At 41.0% G+C, this 22,242-nt stretch overlaps 1 protein-coding gene across 2 annotated transcripts in view; it reads right to left on the bottom strand.

The window, feature by feature from the left end:
- Nucleotides 1–21,994, bottom strand: part of JMY (junction mediating and regulatory protein, p53 cofactor) — a 106,509-nt gene extending 84,515 nt beyond the window's left edge. For both annotated transcript variants that reach the window (XM_043592828.1, XM_043592829.1), the window contains exon 1: nucleotides 19,186–21,994. In XM_043592828.1, the coding sequence (XP_043448763.1) occupies nucleotides 19,186–20,214 (1,029 nt within the window). In that variant the 5' untranslated portion in view covers nucleotides 20,215–21,994. The remainder of the gene's footprint in view (nucleotides 1–19,185) is intronic.
- Between the last annotated feature and the right edge of the window lie 248 nt (nucleotides 21,995–22,242).

Raw genomic sequence — 22,242 nt, 5'->3', positions numbered from 1 at the left:
TATTTATTTTTTGAGAGAGAGCGAGACAGAGCATGAGCAGAGAAAGGAGACACAGAATCCAAAGCAGGCTCCAGGCTCCGAGCTGTCAGCACAGAGTCTGATGCAGGGCTTGAACTCACAAACGGGAGATCACAACCTGAGCCAAAGTTGGATGCTTAACCGAGAGCACCCAGGCACCCCAAGAGGCAAATTATTAAAGGAAAAATACTTTCAACACATAGACAATTTCCACAAACAATACAAATATAGGTAAAGAATGTAATGGATTCAAAGAAATGACTCCTAAACAAATGAAAACTTACAAGAGAATTGCAAAATAAATTACAAACTAAAACCTGTCACCAGTAAGACCAAAAAGTTTTTGAAAACATACTCTTGGTGTGACTGGGTGGCTCAGTAAGTTAAGCATTTGACTCTATTTTTGCTTAAGGTCATGATCTCACAGTTCAAGAGTTTGAGCCCCACATTGGGCTCTGTGCTGACAGTGCTCAGCCTGCTTGGGATTCTGTCTCCCTCTCCCCCCGTCCCCCCACCCTCCCACCTCCCCACCTCCCCACCCCTCCACCTTCAGTGCACGTGCACACATGCTTTCTCTCATAAACATTTAAAAATATTTTAAAAAAATGAAAATACACTTTAGTCTTGAAAAGGATGTAGAAACAAAAGGCAACCTCCTTTTGTTTGAGAGGGAGTAAACTGGTGTACTTCTACAGAAAACAATTTTAATCAAAATGCATTCTTTGACCCAGAAATTCCCCTTATAGAAATCTACCTTAGCTCACAGATATACTAGTACATGTGGGAAAAGATACGCTATTTTAACAGCAACAGCAAAAAAAAAAAAAAAAAAAAAACTATCAAAAAAAATATACATTCAGCAGAATACTATTTAGCCATTTTTAAAAAATGCAGCCTGGGGCAGCTGGGTGGCTCAGTCGGTTAAGTGTCTGACTTCCGCTCAGGTCATGATCTAACGGTTCGTGGGTTCGAGCCCCGTATTGGGCTCAGTGCTAACAGCTCAGAGCCCAGAGCCTGTTTCAGATTCTGTGTCTCCCTCTCTCTATGTCCCTCCCCCACTCATGCTCTGTCTCCCTCTGTCTCAAAAATAAAAAACATTAAAAAAAATTAAACAAATAAAATGCAGCCTGTTAAGAGAAAAAAAAAATATATATATATAACAGTATATAGAATGCTACCATTTGAATGTTAAAAAGATGGGAAGTTATGTACGTCCTATGTATCTTTGTATATAGGACTAAATCTGAAAGACACACTAGAAATTTGATTGCCTCTGAGAATGGGAACCACAGACAGGGAAATGGAGGTGATTGGGGAGGAGATTTACATTTATACTTTTCTCAGTCATGATCAAGTAAATACAGCCTTTTTTTTTTTTTAAGGTTTTTTGTTGTTGTTTTGTTTTTTTGAGAGAAACAGAGAGAGAGAGCACACGCGCACATGGTCAGGGAGGGGCAGAGAGAGAGAGACAGAATTCCAAGCAGGCTCCGCAGGAACTCATAAACCCTGAGATTGTGACCCGAACCAAAATCAAGAGCCAGATGTTTAATGGGCCACCCAGGTACCCCTGTACTTTTTTTTTTTTTTTAAGCAGGTGTTTGTACTCTATTCCTTCTCTATGTCCCTAACTTTAAGGTATTCTGGCTTACACATCAAAAATAGGAAAATTAAATTTTCTCCTTTGCCACAACATCCAAAACCACTTAACTTTTCCAAAGGATGAGGTATGAGAAATATGAAAATGATACATGTTTCTCTTCCTGTGCCCACCCACCTACTATTCAAAAAGTAGCTAAGTCATGTGTTGAATCATCTATTTTTAGCTACAATTAAAAAGTAGAGTTATGAAAGTAACAGCAGCTGATCAATTTTTTTTTTTAATTTTATAAATGTTTATTTTTGAGAGAGAGACAGAGTATGAGGGGGAGGGGCAGAGAGAGATGGAGACACAGAATCTGAAGCAGACTCCAAGCTATCAGCAAAGCCTGATGCAGGGCTTGAACCCACAAACCATGAGATCATGACCTTAGTCAAAGTTGGTCGCTTAACCGATTGAGCCACCCAGGCGCTCTGCAGCTGATCAATTTCTAATCACAGCACAGTCCCAGAAAATCAGTTCTAACTGGTGGCAAAGGTGCTCACCTCCACCATGGCTTACCATCTCAAGGCTGTGGCATATCAAAAATGTAACTAGATTAAGGAACAGTAAGAAAACTAGGGGGAAAAGTGAATGTGTAATAGCAACCAAAGAATGGATTAAAATGAATTTTTACAATAAATTAGAAACTATCCTTTTATAGTAAAGGTAGTAATTTCTTTCTTGCCAGAAAACGTATATTCACAGCCCTCTTTTATTCCACTTAAAAGTGGATGACTTTCTTTGAGATAATGATTTTCTACCAAGTTTTAGGAAAGTTAAACTATTAAAAGAACGAGAAAACAAAACTATAGAACATCTCTCAATAATAAAGTTTCTGGAGTCATTTACCAGGGATCAAATGTTACCATTTAACAGTAAGACAATCCTCAGACACTAGGCTTCTTTGAGCTCTTCTTACAGAGACACTAAAGTAAATGTAATACACTAAACAGACACTATTTTCTGCCAACACAAAACGTTAAGTCACTATACACTTATTAATTAAATCACATTACCACTCTACGTGGATGTGTAGTTGACAAGACAAAAATCAGTTACTGCATCCAAATGTTAATATATTTACGTAGTATTTGCAACATGGTTTTATTCTGAAACAGAAAAGTACTTTAGAAGGCTATTATGCAGCAACTAAACTTAATACTCTTGCAGAGAAGCCCAAGGCATCTCACCTAACACTGCTAATTTATTAATTTGTTCTCTCTGCTATAAAGTTTCATGTTATTCCAACATTAGATTACCTTAAAACCAATTATAGCTCCAATTAGCAATCTATTTTAATCTAAATAGATTAAATATAGAGAAAAAATAGAGAAAATACTCAAAGTCTATGCATTTTAGAACTTCAAAAGATGCGAGGTGCCTGGTTGGCTCAGTCAGTTAAGCATCCAACTTCAGCTCAGGTCATGATCTCACAGTTGGTAGGTTCGAGCCCCGCAACCGGCTGTGTGCTGACAGCTCAGAGCCTGGAGCCTGTTTTAGAGCCTGTCTCCCTCTCTCCCTGCCCCTCCCCCACTCACCCTCTGTCTCCCCCGTCTCAAAAATAAACATTGAAAAAAAAATTTTTTTAAGAACTTCAAAAGATGCAATTTAGTAAGCATTAGACTTTAGCCTAAACCATTTCCTATAACCTATGATAAAAGAATTTAACCGATCAAAGAATATAATCACTAACCTATTATAATAACAATTTATTTTTTTATTTTGATAACCAAAACTCACAAAACCCTGGGAATAAATAAACTGTGCTGCAGACATTAGCAGGTTACAAACTGAGAAATGTGCAAGATACTATAAATAAAAAAAAAGTACAAAGAAATTGGATAGAGTTGGATAGTTTAGGATTAAGGATGTTTGCCACGTATAGGAAAGGCCTGAAGTTAAAATACAGAAACTGCAGGTTTGCTAAATTTGGAAATATTCACTGATGGACACAAACTGAGTCAGCATGTAGACTGATCTGAATGAGAATCATAACATGCCTGACACAAGAATGAATGGGCTCAAGGGCAGCCAACACAATACGGAGATGCTCATAGTAGTAGGATGCAGAGGAAAGAAGAGACAGCAGGGAACAGGGGCACAGAAATACCAACTTGAGTTAATTTCTGCTTCAAGACCTGGCACATTTCATGCAATTCTACAAAGTTATTTTGCTCTATTGATACACTTAGAAGAAATGAAGCACAATTGCATAAAGCATTAATTAAACAAACATATTAGCCTCATAAGAACATTTTTATCTTTCCCTTCTTTCTCGTTTCCCTAATGGATACTTTATTTTTGCCTCCTCTGATCTAATCCTGATAAGAACTAGGCTCTTAACCTATGAGGTCTCAATTACCCAGTATTTGAAATAAAACTCTGCCCTCCGCAAAATTTTTCTAGGGCAAAGGTTCTTAAAGGAGTCCGTGACAACAGTTAAAAAAACTTAGAGCCTCCCTATAATCACTGCAAATAACCGTGCACCACTCCTCTCCCCAGTCCTATTCAACTTGGTTTCTTTGCCAATGATCAATACCAGTAGAGGAGGAGAGACGGAGAAGACACCTCCTGTTTGTCTAACTATGTATGGAGTCCCCATTCTGTACCTTCCCAAACCGAGTTCATTCAAGCATTATTTCTCTAACTTCAGGATTAGAGGACTGCTACTATCCTTGAAGACCATGAAATAATTATTGAAGTTCTAGACATAAAATTTAGAAGCTAAACTCTCCTGTGTAGTTTCATAACTTTGCTTCCTACTCTGTGTCAAACCCCAAGGCTGAGTGTCTTCTTATATTTTTTTAATTAGAAAGATGTTTAAGAAGCAACATAATGAAATCTACAAATATCTTCACTTTTAAATTATTGCTAAGACATGCAAATAATTACCTCCTGGTAAAAAGGAGTGACTCTGGACTAGCACTAGGGTCCTCAGATAGGAGAGTCCTAACCCAGTAATGAAACTTGATGTGTGGCCCTTGGAACTCCCCTTAGGTCTATTAAATCTGTTTCTTCAAGTGAAAAGTAAGGACTAAAGCCAAACATTTTCCACATTCACAAAGCACACTGCTCAATTCTGTTCTTGTTCTGTAAAACTGCTGAATCATTTTCATGTTATTTTGTATGTTATCACTGATTATCTATTAATAACTATTAAAGCTGAAACCCAGTTTTATCAAGTATAAGGGCTGCTGACAGTAATTACTCATTCTGGTATTTCAAACATTGATTTATAGCCTCTTTATTCCACAGAAGCGGTAAATTTGATTTTACTCCTGGAGAAACACATACCTTTAATCAAAATGTTAGCTACATACACATGTCATGTAGAACAGCCAATTTTTTGAAGATTAAAGAACATTAACTGAGTACCTCCTGTATACAGAGACATTGGGGAATTTGAGGCATTAGAAAACAGTAACAAGAAAATCCATCTTTGTCTCTTAGGGGCATATAATGCACTTTAAAGGGCAGGAGTGGCTCAAATAGAGAAAAACACAGGGCAGCAATTATCATATGTAACATAAGGCCTCTATGATCTCTGAATTTCTGACAGAAATTCCTGACAGTGGTCAGAAATGACTTGCTACGAGGGGGCACTTCATCTGGCCCTGGAAAGAAGGGTAGAATTTAGACCAAAAAAGGAAGCCATTAGGGGGTAACAGGCTAACCAAAACATGGATGGCTCAGAATGTCAGGAATCTGGGCTCTGTCTACAAGGCCAGAGGTAAGCAATGGGAAGAGTGCAGTTTGTTCTCTGTGTGGTTTTGTTTTTAGAGAGAGCGCGAGCAGGGGAGGGGCAGAGAAACAAGGAGAGAGAGAGAATCTCAAATGGGCTCCATGCTCAGCAGAGACAGGGGAGGCTCAATCCCACGACAAGATCATGACCTGAGCAGGAATCAAGAGTCCAACGCTCAACCGAGCTGCCCAGGCACCCCTGTGTATTTTATTCTTTACTACTAAAATTCATATTTAGTATTTCTGAATCAAATGTATTTACAAATCAATGTGTACATAAAAGTGTTCTTTTCCCTCACACTGAAGAAAATCTGTCATAAAATCAAACATACATCATAATCGATAGCTTCTTAAAACCAACACCAGATTTGGAAGAACTGAGTAATAGTTCTGAGAATTGAGGGAAGTAAGGCATTTCCACAGAAATAGCAAAGACTCAGATTAAAGGTGCTGCTCCACAGAGATCCACAGACCAACTCAGGGATGGCAGGTGGAGGATGTGCTCTGGATAAATGGAATGAAAAGAAGCTCAATAGAGCACCCAGATCAAGGGAAAGTTGGAAATGTTAGACTTAGAACTCTAGGACGAGAGAGGTACCTGGGTGGTTGAATAAATTGAACATCAGACTCTTGAACTCAGCTTAGGTTATGGGATTATGGGGTTATCCCAGGGTTATGGGATCAAGCCCTGTACTGGGTTCTGCACTGGGCATGGAGCCTGCTTAAGATATTCATTCTCTCTCTCTCTCTCTCTCTCTCTCTCTCTCTCTGTCTCTGTCTCTGTCTCTGTCTCTCTCTCCCTCTGCCCCTCACGCCCCCCTCTTGCCCTCTCCCTAGAATAAATAATACACACATGCATACATACATACATATTACTCTAGGATGAGAGATGACCACAGGGTAGGAGAATAAAACTCGACTTATCTTAAGACTCCAGGAGCACACATGCAAACATAGACATCAAACACCAGTTTTAAAAACAACCTATTCACACACTACATGAGAAAATGACAAAATTTTAAAAATTATGAAAACTCAAAAACTTTATCTCCAAAAACCTTGACCTGTAGCACAAGTGATGTGGTGTAATCCTCCCTCTACCGATTTATTCCATTGCACTTTCCAAAATGGCTACTTGATTCTAAAGGTATTATTGCAGTATATCAGCCCTGCTATACTTTTCATGTCATTAAGCTAGAAAAGAGGTTTAAGACTATCTCCAGGAAAAAAAAAAAAAAAAAAAATTGCACTAATAGTACTGTTCTTGTGTAATGACTGGGGTTAAGCTTGGCACATTATTTTCTATAATGGCTTCACATTTCAAAAAGTGAACATTATGAGACTAGTACAATTAGGTAGCTTATGTATACAGAATTCAAGGGTGAGATGAAGCAAAATTTGTATTACCATCTAGACTCTGTATCCCAAATGCTTTACCTTCCCTGTAATAACAATTACAAATTCTATTTCATCTGTAGAAGAAAATATATGTTATTTATAGTAAAGGAAAAAACCAAAGGACCCAATTGTCCTAGAGCACATTAATTATCCACTCCTCTTCAACCAAAAAAAAAAATGGAAATTCTCGGGGCGCCTGGGTGGCGCAGTCGGTTAAGCGTCCGACTTCAGCCAGGTCACGATCTCGCGGTCCGTGAGTTCGAGCCCCGCGTCGGGCTCTGGGCTGATGGCTCAGAGCCTGGAGCCTGTTTCCGATTCTGTGTCTCCCTCTCTCTCTGCCCCTCGCCCGTTCATGCTCTGTCTCTCTCTGTCCCAAAAATAAATAAACGTTGAAAAAATAAATAAATAAATAAAAAAAATGGAAATTCTCAAATTTGACTTGTTTAAAAAAAAAAAAAAAGTCAGGGCACCTGAGTGGGTCAGTCACTTAAGCATCCAACTTTAGCCATGTCATGACCTCACAGTTCGTAGGTTCGGACCCTGCATTGGGCTCTGCACTGACAGCTCAGAGCTTGGAGCCTAATTCAGATTCTTTGTCTCCTTCTATCTCTCTGTCCCACCCCCAACTGTGCGCTCTCTCAAAAATAAATATAGAAACATTTTTAAAAATAAAAAATAGGGGCGCCTGGGTGGCTCAGTGGGTTAAGCATCCAGCTTCATCTCCAGTCATAATCTCGCAGTTCATGGGTTCAAGCCCCATGCCAGGCTCTGTGCTGACAACTCAGAGCCTGACACCTGCTTCTGATTCTGTGTCTCTCTCTCTCTCTCCATTCCTCCCCTGCTCATGTTGTCTCTCTCTCAAAAATAAATAAAGATTAAAACAAACAAAAACATAAATTAAGTTCAATTAGAATGACAGTATTTGGGTGGCTCAATCAGTTAAGAGGCCACTCTTGAATTTGGCTCAGGTCATGATCTCTAGGTTCGTGCAATCAAGCCCTGTGTGGGGCTCTGCAATGACAGCACAGAGCTGCTTGGGATTCTCTTCCTCCCTCTGCTCATCACCAACTCTCTCTCTTCTCTCAAAATAAATAAACTTAAAAAAAAAATTGTAGTGAAGCTTAAAGAAAAGGGTTGTGTCTTTGTTTTCTATGGCACACCTAGCACCTGGCACAAAAGGATATGCTAAATAGATGACCAATGAGGAGATTTAAGGACTATAAGGACTTCCAGAAGTTAATCCTTACTATCCTCTTTTAAAAATATTACTTATTGGGGCGCCTGGGTGGCGCAGTCGGTTAAGCGTCCGACTTCAGCCAGGTCACGATCTCCCGGTCTGTGAGTTCGAGCCCCGTGTCGGGCTCTGGGCTAATGGCTCAGAGCCTGGAGCCTGTTTCCGATTCTGTGTCTCCCTCTCTCTCTGCCCCTCCCCCGTTCATGCTCTGTCTCTCTCTGTCCCAAAAATAAATAAAAAACGTTGAAAAAAAAAATATTACTTATTTATTTTTGAGAAACAGAGCATGAATGAGAGAGGGGCAGAGAGAAGGGGGGAGAGAGAATCCCACCCAGGCCCCGTAATGTCACCACAGATCTGGAAGCAGGCCTCAAGCTTACCTGAAGTGGGACTGGAGCTCAAGAACCATAAGATCACGACCTGAGCTGAAGTCGGAGGCTTCACCAACTGAGCCACCCAGGCACCCCAATCCTTACTATTTTCTTAAATAATTATTTCAGTTAGAGTATCTACAAATCAATTGTGATCAGGGTTGTCTGGGATACTTATAAACAAAAGGAATGGGGAATATTTAAAAAAAAAAAAGGAAGAGCTATAGAAAAGGCTGACTTTTAAAAAGACCATCCTATCCTGCAAAGTCGACCAAAATATTAATATTCACATGAGCCAGCAACAAGGGGTTTGGAAACCAGGGATTAGGAGTTTCTACTGGGGATACAGTAAGAGTTAAAAACAAACTGTCACACTTTTATTACCATTTTGACATTCATTTATATAATCTCCACCAAGATACATAAAATAGTCTTATTTGAAATTTGAAAGGTGCAATGTGTAATATAAAACCAATTCAAAAGCCAACTTCAAGGGGCACCAGAGTGGCTCAGTCGGTTAAGTGACCAACTTCAGCTCAGGTCCTGATCTCACGGTTTGTGAGTTCAGGCCCTGTGTCGGGCTCTATGCTGACAGCTCAGAGCCTGGAGCTGCTTCGGATTGTGTCTCTGTCTCTCTCTCTGCCCGTCCCCTGCTCACATTCTGCCTCTATCTCTCAATAACAAATAAATGTTAAAAAAATAAATAAAAATAAAAAGCCAACTTCAAGGCCCTCCAACAAGCACCCACAAAGCCTTCAAACTGTGGGCTGGCATGTAATTTCCTAAAATAAAGATATCCATTCCCACTAATTTTTCAAGTTTAAATACTGAAGTTAATTCTTGACCCCTTTCTCTCTTAATCCTTCATTTCTTTAACCCTACCTTTCATAACCTTTTCATTTAGCAACCCCACTACCAAAATTCACATCACCTAATACAAGAGAAAAAAGGGGTAGGATTTCCAATTAAAAAAAAAAAAAGAGAAGTTAACACACTTAACTGCCCTCTTCCCCTGTCTAGCCAGAAAAAAATTAGCCAATAAGATAATTATTTAAGAGGAATAAGTAATTAAAGGAAAGGGAGTAAAATATTCACTATTAGATGTTATGGACTAATTCTTTAAATGAGAATAAACAGCAGAATAGGTAGGTAGATTTCAGGTCTTAACTCAGACTATATCAAATTCTCTAGCTCTACCATGGGGAGAAAAAAGCATTAGAAAATATTCTGGAGAGAAAATAAATCATCTTTAAAGTAAAATATACTTGTGAAAAGGAAAATCATCACACTGTCTAAACCAACTCACCCTTAGCAACCTTATATATGCAGAAGAATTTACAACAGAATATTTAAATATCAGTACATTTTTTCTTCCTGTGGTTATAAAAAATTGTATTTAATGTTTATTTTTGAGAGAAAGCACGAGTGTGAGGGGGCAGTGAGAGAGGGAGGGAGAGCATCTGAAGTGAGCTCTGTGTTGACAGCAGAGTCCAATGCAGGGCTTGAACCCACAAATAGAACCCTGAGATCATGACCTGCGCGTATGTCAGACATTTTAGCTGAATGAACAACCCAGGCTCCACCCAAAATTATTATTTTTATAAATGATTCTTTTAAGACGGACATATGCATCCTATCTCACAAATGAGCTTCATGTACCATAAATGCAGGCACAAACTTAAATTAGCCTCCTATATAATCAAGGTTTTCCAAAACACTGAGCAGCCAAACACTGTTAATGTTTTCACCCAGGGATGAGACATTGACCGTGTGTTTCAATTTGACAATGTTTATCAGTTAGCCTCACTCCGTTTCTACAGGAAAGAGGATGGGCCTATGGTTAAGAAAGCAGTATAGAATCAATCAGGCTTGAATTTGAATCTGGTCCACTTATATGCCAGATGTTACCTTGGACAAATTTATCTACTCTCTTTGAATCTGTTTCCTCTACTGTAAAATCCCTACATCTTAGTATGATATGAAGATTAATATTAAGGGTTAACATTTACCAAGTGTTTTGCTGGGCATACAGCACTGTTCTAAGTACTTGAATAATTTTTTTTAATGTATACTTTTTCTTATTTTTTTATGTTCATTTTTTTTAATGTTTTTTTAATATTTATTTTTGAGACAGAGAGAGACAGAGCATGAACGGGGGAGGGTCAGAGAGAAAGGGAGACACAGAATCCAAAACAGGCTCCAGGCTCTGAGCTGTCAGCACAGAGCCCGACGCGGGGCTTGAACTCACGGACCGCGAGATCATGATCTGAGTTGATGTCGGACGCTTAACCGACTGAGCCACCCAGGCGCCCCTATGTTCATTTATTTTTGAGAAAGAGAGAGCACGCGTGCACAGGGCAAGCGGGGGGGGGGAGCGAAAGACAGAGACAGAGACAGACAGGGGATCAGAAGCAGGTTCTGTGCTAACAGCACAGCCCCAATGCAGGGCTGGAACTCACTAACTGTGAGATCATGACCTGAGCCAAAGTCGGATGCTTACTGAGCCTAGGTGGGATGCTTAACCATTTGGGTCACCCAGGTGTCCCTACATTAGATCTATTTTTAAAGGCAGCAATATTCTCCTCACTTTACAGATGAGGAGAGCCATATTCGGTTTACAAAAGCAGTACTCCCTGACTTTACAGAAGCAGCAACCAAGGAAGAATTAGTAAGGCCCATATTCACAAAGCTATTAAGTAGAGCAAAGACTCAAAAAAACTCAAATCCTACCTCTCAACTCCTATCTACATGCTAATTTAGATAATGTATTTAAATACTTCAGCACAGTGCTTGAGCAACAGAAAGCAGGGAGCATTCAATAAAGGTTACTTTAATGACTGAAATTAAAATCTCACATACATCACTTCACACAGGTCACTCCAGTCATGGCCCCACTGGTGTCAGTAAAGAGGAAAGAGACTCACCTAGATAGGAAGGTGAAGAGGAAGAAAAGCTTAAAGAAATAGCTTTAGTTATTAAATGTTTAGTAACTAAACATTTGTTTCATTTTTTTTAACATTTATTTATTTGAGAGAGACAGAGCATTAATGGGGGACGACGGGCAGAAAGAGAGGGAGACACAGAATCTGAAGCAGGCTCCCGGCTCTGAGCTGTCAGCACAGAGCCCCACGCAGGGCTCGAACTCACGGACCGTGATATCATGACCTGAGCTGAGGTCAGATGCCCAACAGACTGAGCCACTCAGGCGCCCCTAGACATTTATTTTATAAATGTAACTTCAAGTTATCTAAAACTGGGAAAAGCAGTTTTAATACTAGAAAACACAGGGAAATGCACCAAAGGAAAACAAAACAAAACAAAACGCCTTCAACAACAAGTAATGAACAAAGGGAGCCCAAGAACACAAACCCAAGAACAGGAAGAAACACTTCTGCCCTCTTCTAACGCTCTCTGCACCCAAAAATGAATCAGGGCTTTTTTCGGAGCCTAAAAAGATGTAGTAAAATGAAAAATGCTGTGACTTAAACAGTTACCTTACAGCAGGGAGACCTACACCTGGATACAAGCACATAAAACAAATGGATCAGGTCCCAACACTTGCTACACGGGGACTGTAAATCACCCAGATCCTTTATCTCTAACCTCAGTCTTACCTCAGACATTAAGACAGAGGGTAAGTGACAGCCCTAAGGTCAAGCCACTAGTATCAGAATTAGGAGAAAAATACACATTTTCCTGAGCCATGTTCAGTAAGGTTTTCTTTCCCCTAAACACTAATTAAAGACAGTGTAGTGAGAGCCTCTGTAAAAAATACCCTGCCTTAAAAAATAAGATGAAAATAAAAACAATGGGGTGCCTGCGTGGCTCAGTCAGTTAGGCATCCAACTCTTGATTTCTGCTCAGATCATGATCTCACAGTTCATTAGTTCAAGCCCCCACATCAGGCTCTGTGCTTATAGTGTTGAGCTTGCTTGGGATGTCTCGGTCTCCCCCACCCGCCAAAAATAAACATTCTAAAAACCAAGTCGATAAACATTTAAAAAAAAAACCTGCCTCAACTAATTCCTAGCAGCAGGCCAATTTGGTGATGAACCATATTCAAAATTTCTTCTGAAGAAAATGACATTTTTATCACTGTATTCTCCCTATGTTTATGTTACCTAAATGCATTAATATTCATTATATAAACTAAGCCTCTAGCCATCACCTTCAAATATTAAAGTTACAGGGGCGCCTGGGTGGCGCAGTCGGTTGAGCGTCCGACTTCAGCCAGGTCACGATCTCGCGGTCCGTGAGTTCGAGCCCCGCGTCAGGCTCTGGGCTGATGGCTCAGAGCCTGGAGCCTGTTTCCGATTCTGTGTCTCCCTCTCTCTCTGCCCCTCCCCCGTTCATGCTCTGTCTCTCTCTGTCCTAAAAATAAATAAACGTTGAAAAAAAAAATTAAATATTAAAGTTACAAATAAAACCCCATGTTGATGAAGTAACTTCAGGGACGTTTGGGTGGCTCAGTTAGCCATCCAGCTCTTGGTTTTAGATGAGACCTTATGGTTCGTGAGATCAAGCGAAGCCTGCCTGGGATTCCCCCTCCCCCTCTCCCTCTCTCCCTCTCTCTCTCTCTCCCACCCCCCCACCCCCCCCCCCCCGCCCCATACCTCTTCTGCTCGCTTTCTTTCTCTGTCTCCAAATAAACATTTAAAAACAATTTTTTTTAAATAAAAGAACTTCATATATTTATCCTTAAGACCATTCTCCTCTAGCCCATCAGGCCTACTTTCATTTCACAGCCTATAGTATAAAACCTTCAACACAGAGTGAAAAGAGTCTATCATATGTAATTATAACCATATAAAATTTAACATTCAAGGACAAACATAAAAAGGCAATTTTCTACACTTAAGAAAACTCACGAAATTTTCTAGGTTTTTGCTGAATGAATCCTTCTCTGCCCTTGTGGAGCTTTAACAACTTACTGCATTAAGACTACTGAGAAATAAGTCCTCTACAAGAAGCCTGAAAGGCCAAATGTACTTCACCACCTTTACCAAAAACTAAACAGCATCAAGAACTATAGTTTAGTCTTCATGGTCTTTTCTTACCCTTGCAACTTAAATTTTCTCCCATCAATCACTGAGGGAACTGGACAGATTTAAAGGGAGCAGATCCTGGCCTATTAAAGAGTGAAAAGAGCCATGAGAAACTTTCCATTACAAAAAAAGTAAGCACACAGACTTTTAAGCATCAATGGAAGACCACCTTTTGCTTTCAATTCCCACTTCTCACAATATTCCACAAAGTTCAAATAAAGCAGCAATGGAGAACACTGAGAGACTGATTAAAGTTACATGTGAAGATTTCAGGGGTGAAGATTGCTAATTCAAACCTAACAATTGTGTTTAACAAACCAAACCTCCCACTCACCTTCTCCCTTCTATCTCCCTGCCCACCCCCCCAAAAAAACCCCTTGAACTCACATTGCTCAAGTGTTTGTCAAAGTTGGCCTTGTTTTATCAAGGAGGAAACATGCCTGATTTCATGCCTGTGAAATATGTGGTGGACTGGGCATCATGTGATGTTAAACAGCAAGTAGAGAAATGAAGTGAACATGAACCGGTTATCATGAAGGCTGCTGCTATCCTGCCACCAGCCTCCATGTTTCTGCATTACAGATACACTAACCTAAAAGCATATATTCATCTCTTTTCTATACTTTTTCTTCAGTGATATGAAAAATGGCCAAGTTTATTTCGGCACATGATTGAAGAAAATGATTAGTATCTAAGTCATTGTTTTCATAGCCTCTACCGTTCAAGTCTTTCATCAACTTTCAAGAATCGCACAAAATTCACTTGGCTTCATTATTCAACTGTGTTTACACTGTTTTTATGGGAATATACAAGCAGAACAGCTCTCCCCACTGCGACTGTATTATGTCCTTTCTGAGCCTGCTTCTATTATTTATACCTAATCATGGGTCAAGGCACACCGGCCCAATGAAAGGCCAGCACCCTAAGGCTCTAAAAAGACTGTGACTTATCTACTCTATATATATAGTTGAGATTTCAATGTGGCTCTAGAGTTTTGTAATCTTAGTTGTTCACAAAAATTAAGTCATAATTGGGAGAAGGGATGGTAAGCATTCTTCCTAGAGCTCCTGGCCCTTTACATTAAATAACCTCTCAAGTCAGGAGTCATCTATAGCTGAGTCATTTTAAGATAGAAAGGAAAACAGCAATTAGGCACTCTTATCTAACATAAACCCACCCTTACACCCCTAGGGAACCTCTTTCTTCTGTAACACAACATGGAGACTCTGCCCCACACATACCTATCAAAAAGAACCTGAAATTAAACAAATGAGTTATTTAATTTAAAACACATTATTGAACTAATATGTTTAAATAGTACCATTCTCTCATTCTCAGGAGACTGACATCCCTTTTATTGTCTTCAATAAGGCATTGCAGAAAAAATACGTTTGGATTAAGACAAATCTAAATTTGAATTTGAGTTTGATCACAACTTAGCTGTTTAAGATTGGCCAAATCCAACATCTTCAAGTCTCAACTTCAGCCCCAGTAAAATGGGTATAAAATACCACTTATCAAAAAAGAGAGTCAGGATGATGAAGAGAGAGTAAATAAGAAACTCCAATACCTAAGTACTTCCAATAAATACTAGTTACATTCCCTGCAATAAATGGTGAGGTGAAAACTCTGCAGAAACCTTATTACAAAACAAACAAACAAAAAAACCAAAATAAACCCAAAAATGAACATTTCCTGAAGCCTCCTTTATACGTGCCAGACACATTGTTAAGCACTTTTTCATAGTATCTTACTTAAATCTCAAGATATCCTTTAAATATCTTCCCCTTTTCCCTGTTTTAAAAAGGTTAAATAACTAAGCAGGTCAGAGAAGTGGGGAGTCCTATTTGGAAGCCAGGTCTTTCTGACTCCAAACACTAGGTAGGCTCTGTCTACAGCATGCCTTACATGGCTACTTATGAAAACACATGCAGCTCTCAGTGTTTTGTTTTCTTACTGGAAATAAATTAAAATCACTGGGAAGAAGTTACTTGAGCAATTTTATAAACATAATAAATTTCAAAGAGAACAATGATTATTAGATCTTAATCAAGCCTACTATCATAAAGTTTACTATCTAAAGGACCACAACCATTTCAACAATAGTTGTCCTTACACAGAAATTATTTACAAAATTCAGGTCATCACAGGTAAGTAAGCCATAGTATGGGCCACCCAAGCACATACACTATAATATGATCCTCAGCTCTGACCTACAACCAACACTACTGCTGCAACCATTCCAAGAGGCCCTGGTGGCACTGGGTTCAGGGATTGAGTGCCTGCTATATAAATAGCAGTACTTCACTAAACCCTTCTAAAGTCCAAGACAAATCTAATCTTCCCTGTAATGAATTTCAAGATTAAAGCTCTACTTACAATTCTTATGTCATCTAAAATTTTTTCATTAATATTGTGTCAACTGCAGCTCCTCAGATTATTTCTAGTCGACCCAACTTGTGAATCACTAATAAAACTTATAGCAGAAAACCTAAGATTTTCATTCTTCACTATTTCACAAAACAAAGCTATAGGAGTATTTCTTATAACCCATATTAAATCATAAGTGTATTCCAATACTTAAACTCCAAGAGTTATGCCCAAAGTTTACAAAGCAAATGAATTACCAGTACAGATTTAAAGCCCTTTCTGAGGAACACCTTGAAGAATCTGATAAAAGTCTTTCTCCCCAAAAATCCAAATATGTCTGTGCATATAAAACTTGGCTCACTACCTTAAAGGACCCCATTAAAGTCCATCTATAGCTCCCCTCAATTTATAGGGAATTCATCAATGCCAGATAACAACCTCTTATTTAGAAAGTTCTTTACAGTTTTAAAACATTTTACTCCTACTTCTCAAATTGTACAGTCCCTTAAGGAATTTACATTTATCAATTTTTAAAATTTTATTTACCTACAACTATAAATCAAAAAGATTCTTCCAAATCCTTTAAATTCTCATAATACTAAAAAAAACAAAAACAAAAACAAACAAAAAAAACAACCACCTCTCATGTTCTTGGTCCACAAATATTGAGTGCTCACAAGATGTGTGGCCCTGAACCAGGGATGGCAAAGAGAATTCCAAGATACTGTCAAGGCCAGTGACCTTGAAAAGTTTACAATCTAGCAGTACAGTCTGTTCTACTTAAAAAACAAACAAACAAACAAACAAAAAACACAACTCCTTTCAACAATTTACTGAGTATTTTGAACAAAAACAGGTGTGGTTTTTAAGCTGAAGCCTTTAAATAGATAGGAAAAGGAATATTATGGAGGAAAAAAAAGCAGAATAGACCCAGAGAAATTAAAAAGAGGGAAAACCATAACCAAAGACTAAATTTTCTAGTAACATGTATCTAAAAATGTGTTTAATTTACCAGGTACACCTGGCTTGAACACCTATAGCCACTGCCACAAATTAAGTCAACTTCAAAATTGGGAACAAAAAAACCATTCAATGAGAGGTAATAACTAAACTTAACAGAATCATTAGTACTAAACTGACAAAATTTCCATAAATATTTTACTTTAAAAAAGTTATTGCAAACTATTAAAATAGTAAAAAACTTAAGCAGTTAGGGAACAACAACAAAAACAAGGCTGGTGTGCTCTTAAACTCCCATTATCAAGCCCAGAGCAGACGTCACTAATTAAATCACACCACCCTTTTTTCCCCACTAAGCCTCATTTCTTTCAAAATAAAGTTCCAGTACCTATCAGGGTGAGCACTATAAGTGAATTTGTTGTTATTGTTATTTTTCAAATACTGTTCAAGCCAACTAAATGAAGCACCAAAAATGTATGTACGTATTTAATGTCCAACGAATTTACAATAAACTTCATCTGAGTTGTTTTCCAGAACACAAAATACTCTTTAAAACTTTAAACCTCTCTCCGTTAAGGAGAATTTATTATGGTCAATATAACCTTAATTAGGAAAAGATATTCTTTTAAAAAAATGTAACACTCCACCCCCATGGAAGAGTTCCAGATAACTGTAATTAATTAACTACATGTTTTGGCAATCCTCATTTTTGACCCTATTTGAATTAAACCAGACAAAATTACTTTTTCTGAATATCAACAAAACTAAAACTAAACCTGCCTACATTTTTAGAAATGTAAGAATTGCAAAATGTAACAAAAAAGTGTAAGAGAAAGAAGCACTAATTTGTCCTTCCAGATTAAAAAAAAAAATACAGGTCAGTTTTAACAAAACTCTAAAGAAAATATATGTGACCATTTAAAATTTGTCACTTCCTTCCAAAAAGAATTTAAGGGGGAACACAGATGCCAGAAGATGATAAGGTGGAAAATAAAAACAGATCACTGGAACTCTAGGATCACATTACCAGGTGGGTGATGCTTAGCACTAAATAAACTTACAGGAAGCAATGAAAACCTGAATTCATTAAGTTTTAAGAGAGCACTGTGGGATTAGGGAAACAAAAAGTTATTTCCTAAGTTTCCAAGTCTAGCAATGAAAAATACCATACTATTCTATGAAGAAACCAGGAGATGAGCATCCTAGCCTTAATAGCAGGATTCAAGTATTACATAAACACAGGCATGGTTAACAGATGACAACACAATGTCAGGAATATAAACACCATAAAAAGGAGCATTTCCCCACCCCACCTCTAACCTCAATTAGTAGTAATACTAAAAATAGTAGCTTTGAGGAAATATGTTAGTGTCCATTGGTAAAAACTAAAGTGTATCTTTTTTTACCAAGATGTTTTATTTTTAAGTAATCTCTACACTCAACTTGGGGCTCCAACTCAACCAGGAGATCAGTAGTTGCACACTCTATACAGACTGAACCATACAGACTACCTGAAAACTAAAATATATTTTGGAATACTCTTTTAGTAAAGTTCCTTCAGCAGAAGCTGTTCTGTAGGCAGGACCTCAAATTATGCATATCTTATCTTGCTTGTAGAGCTCCGCATGCATACCCATGCAGACTTTTTCCATTATTTCATGTAATTTTAAGCCTAAGAAAGTTTGAAAAGGCTTGGTACTACTTTTACTTAGAAGGACACAAAGTATAATAAACATTCCTGCCCAGGACCTTTTTTTCCCTCCCTAAAACAGGAATGAAACATGAGCCAGTTATCAAGACTTGAGAGATTCCGAGAGTAGTTATAAACCTTTAAAAATACATTTGCATCCAATGGAGAGTGGTGCCTTTTCATTTAGACAGGCCACTCATTTGGAGGAAAACGAATTTAAAATTTGCCTAAATTGCCAAACTACATATGAAGATTAAAAAAAAAGACCAAGTGTATTCCCAAAGACACTATTATTAGTAAATGAACAGGACCAGAAAAGTAGGGTTAACATCTGGGCAGTTATTGCTGGAAAGAGAGGCAAGAGAGAAATGAACACACGGTGTCCATTTACCTGACGCCTTTGGCCTCAGTGGCTCTAATTTTATTTCCAGCATGGAGGAGTAAACCGAACCCTTATTATATAGAACCTATTTGATAAATGGAAGAAAAAAATCTAAAGACTTATATCAAAGTTCCTTCAGAGGGCCAATAAAGGTAAAGCACGGTTTTCCTACCACTGAAAGGAATTAAGGGGGAGAATGGTAAGGAACCCATCTTCTTCCTCTTCTCTTGTCCAGAAAAACAAGTTTCCCAAATGCGCACAGTCCAGACTGAGGTTTCAACCCCCGGCAGTGAGCAACCAAAAACAAGGACTGCTGCAGCCCAAACTAGGTTCTTACCTCCTGGATGCGCTTCCTGGCCCGCTGAAGCACTTCTTCGTAGCCCTTCTGCCGCAGCTCGCTAAGGCTTTCGTAATACTCCTCAGGGTCGTCGGTCTCAGTGAAAAGTACCTGGGACAGGATCTTCCAGCCGCAGGTGTCCAAGCCATGGCCCAGGTAGACCTGGAGCTGGTAACATAAAGTGTCGATCTCTTGCTCGGTCATCTCTGGGGCCCCCCCAAACAGCACGGTCCACATGCCAGAGGGCTCCTCGGGGAACACGGGTAGGCACTGCTCCAGCTGCGAGTTCACAGAACACAGCTGCTGGTGCACAGCACGCAGATCCTGGAAGGAGAAGAGCCCAGCCCAGCTACACTCCTCTGCCGGAGACTCCAGCTCGGCGGTAGGCGGCGGCTGCTCCGCGTCCGAGAGCGCCAGGGCTCCCGGGGCCACCTCGTCCTCCCTCACCATTTCCAGCACCTCGATCTCCTCGGAGACCGCCCCGCAGGCGCTCACTACTCGCACCGAGGACACCGGGGCCTCCGGAGGCGCCGAAGGGGCGGCCCCCGCCACATCTCTGCCTTCAGATCCCCTTCGAACCGGGCTAGTCTGGGCCCGCACTGGGCTTCTGAGAGGGCTCTCCGCCCCTTTGCCGGCCGGACTCCGCAGCAGCGGGTCCCCTCGAAGGCTGCGCGCACTCCGCGGAGAGCCGCCCTCCGCCCAGGCCGGACTCCTCCGGGGTCCCGGGCTCCTGCCCAGAATCGCAGAGGCCGTGGCCTCGGGCCGGCCCTTGCCAGCTGGACTGCCCGGCCCGCGGGTCCCGTCCGACGTGGGTGCTCCGGGCTCCGCGCCCCCTCGCGCCCCCGCCTGCTCCCGGGAGCCGCTCCTCTGCCTCTGGGCCGTCCGGTTGTGGCAGGTTATGGCAAACTTGCCCTCAATCTCGTTCCAGGCCACAATGAAGACAAACTTGTGCTTCTCGCGCTCGTCGAACACATGGGGCCGCACGGCCACCCAGTCCGACTCGAGCGTCTCCTCCAGCGCGAAAGACATGGTGGCTCCGGAGCCAGGCCACGGGGGAGGCGCCGAGGGCCCTGCCCGCCCGAAGACTCACCGGCTGGCTGCGCCGCGCCCCCTGCTCACCCTCGCTGGGCGCCTTCGGCCATCTTAGCGCGCCAGCCGGCTCTCCCCGCTTGCTCGCCCGGCCCTCAGCACTCGAACCCGCCGCGCTTCTTTGTGGCGGGGCTCGCGGGAAAGACAATACGCGTCCCTGGAGCAGGTAGTTCACATGGTCACGTGCGGCTGGATCTGTTTACAAGCCCCGCGCTGCGGCGGCGCCTCGCGTCCGACCCGGCCGCCCCCAGCGCGAGGCCGCGGTGCTGCGTCTTCGGCTCTCTGAAGGTGAGGCGCGGGTCCCGCGGGGCCAGGCAGGCCGGTAGGCGGTCAAGACCGGCCGCTCGTCCAAGCGGATCTCCCCGCCCCTCCTCCTTCTTCTCTTCTTCCCCACCGCCCGGAGCCGGCCTGACGGAGAAACGCGTCTCCTAAACTCTGAGCTTCAGAATCGCCACAATGTTGCCATTTGGCTGCTGACGTAGGCTGCTCCACGAGGGACGTAAACACGGGCACGTGCCGCACGCTGGTGACGCGGCGGCGGCGCGCACACCCCGTGCGCGCGCGCCGGCTCCGCCCCTCGGCGTCCCCCGCCCTCGCCTGCAAGCGGCCGCGCGCAGGACTCTGTCCATCTTTCCGCGCAGACTCCTTCTCCCAAGACTGGAGCCGGCAGTTGGCAGCAGTCAGTCTGCTGGCTCTGGAGACGGTCGGAGTGCCAGGTGTGCCTTGCGGTACAGGTGCCTCTGAGTCTCGAGAAGGAAGGAACAAAGGTGGAGGAACTGAGATTTTTCGAAGCCCCGTCATTCAAAGGCACCTTGAAATGTAAATGTGTTTGCTTTCGCTCTGGTGGAAGTCGGTATCGATAACTCCTATATTCAGAAAACACTCGGTAACATCACAGGAGCTATGTGCTAAACTTTACTAGGATACCCCAGATTGTTGGATTCTCCCTAACACTCTTGAGACACCGTTTAAGATGTGAAAGAGAATTGTCTGAAGACAACCCAAGAGAACTCCAAAACTAAATTAAATTAAATGAAAATTCAGTCTTGTTCTAATAGTATGAATGTTTACGTTCCAGTTCAGCCGTGTTTTATTGCTTCTGATTTCATCATTGTGTACTGTTCTGTGAACCTCGTTTTGAAGTCACTGGCTTAAACCCTTTTGAAGTTGAATTCAATTATCAGAGATCACAGAATGCACATACAAAAAAAAATCATGTAAATCTGAAGAATTCTACTTTTGCTGAACGATGACGAAACACATTTTTAAAATTGCCTGGTGGATCTTATCTAGTTTATATTATTGGCATTCTCTTTCGCATTAGCACTCCATTCATAGTGCAGGTATTCTGCATCCACAGTAAAGTACCATGGGAATTATTCTTTTACTTTTGTCCATATTTCATTTTTTTAAGTTTATTTGTTTTGAGAGAGAGAGGGTGACACAGGATCCAAACAGGCTCTGTGCTGTCAGCTCAGAACCCGACTCCAAGCTCCAGCTCCTTCCTGTACTGTGAGATCGTGACCTGAGCCCAAACCAAGAGTTGGAGGCTTACCGGACTAAGGCACCCAGGCGCCCCATTTATGCAAAACCATTTGGATTAAAACCATTATCTAGGTTTACTTCAGTATACTGACATCTGAATAAACAGCCAAAAGTTTTAACCCTATCACTCAGGAGGACATTGTAGAACTGTAGATCTACTTGTACCGAAAAAAAAAAAAAATTGGGGCAGGATGAGCAAAAAGGGGAAAGGACAGATTTTTTAACTCTTTTTTTACTATTCTTTATGTGGAACCACAAATTTTCAAGTCTTGTAACCGAACTTGTGCCAACTCTCTAGTGCAAATAAATCAGAGATCTAACTTTCAAAAGGCAGGAAGAAAGGGAGACAGAAAACCCATTGCAAATCTGTATCACCAGGTAAGCAAACATTATTTTCCTGTCTTCTGCTAAAAATGTACCACT

This window comes from Prionailurus bengalensis, chromosome A1 (assembly GCF_016509475.1).
Source record: "Prionailurus bengalensis isolate Pbe53 chromosome A1, Fcat_Pben_1.1_paternal_pri, whole genome shotgun sequence".
Lineage (NCBI taxonomy): Eukaryota > Metazoa > Chordata > Mammalia > Carnivora > Felidae > Prionailurus > Prionailurus bengalensis.
The sequence above is the reverse complement of the archived record's forward strand: the minus strand, read 5'-3'. Positions and strand labels throughout refer to the sequence as shown.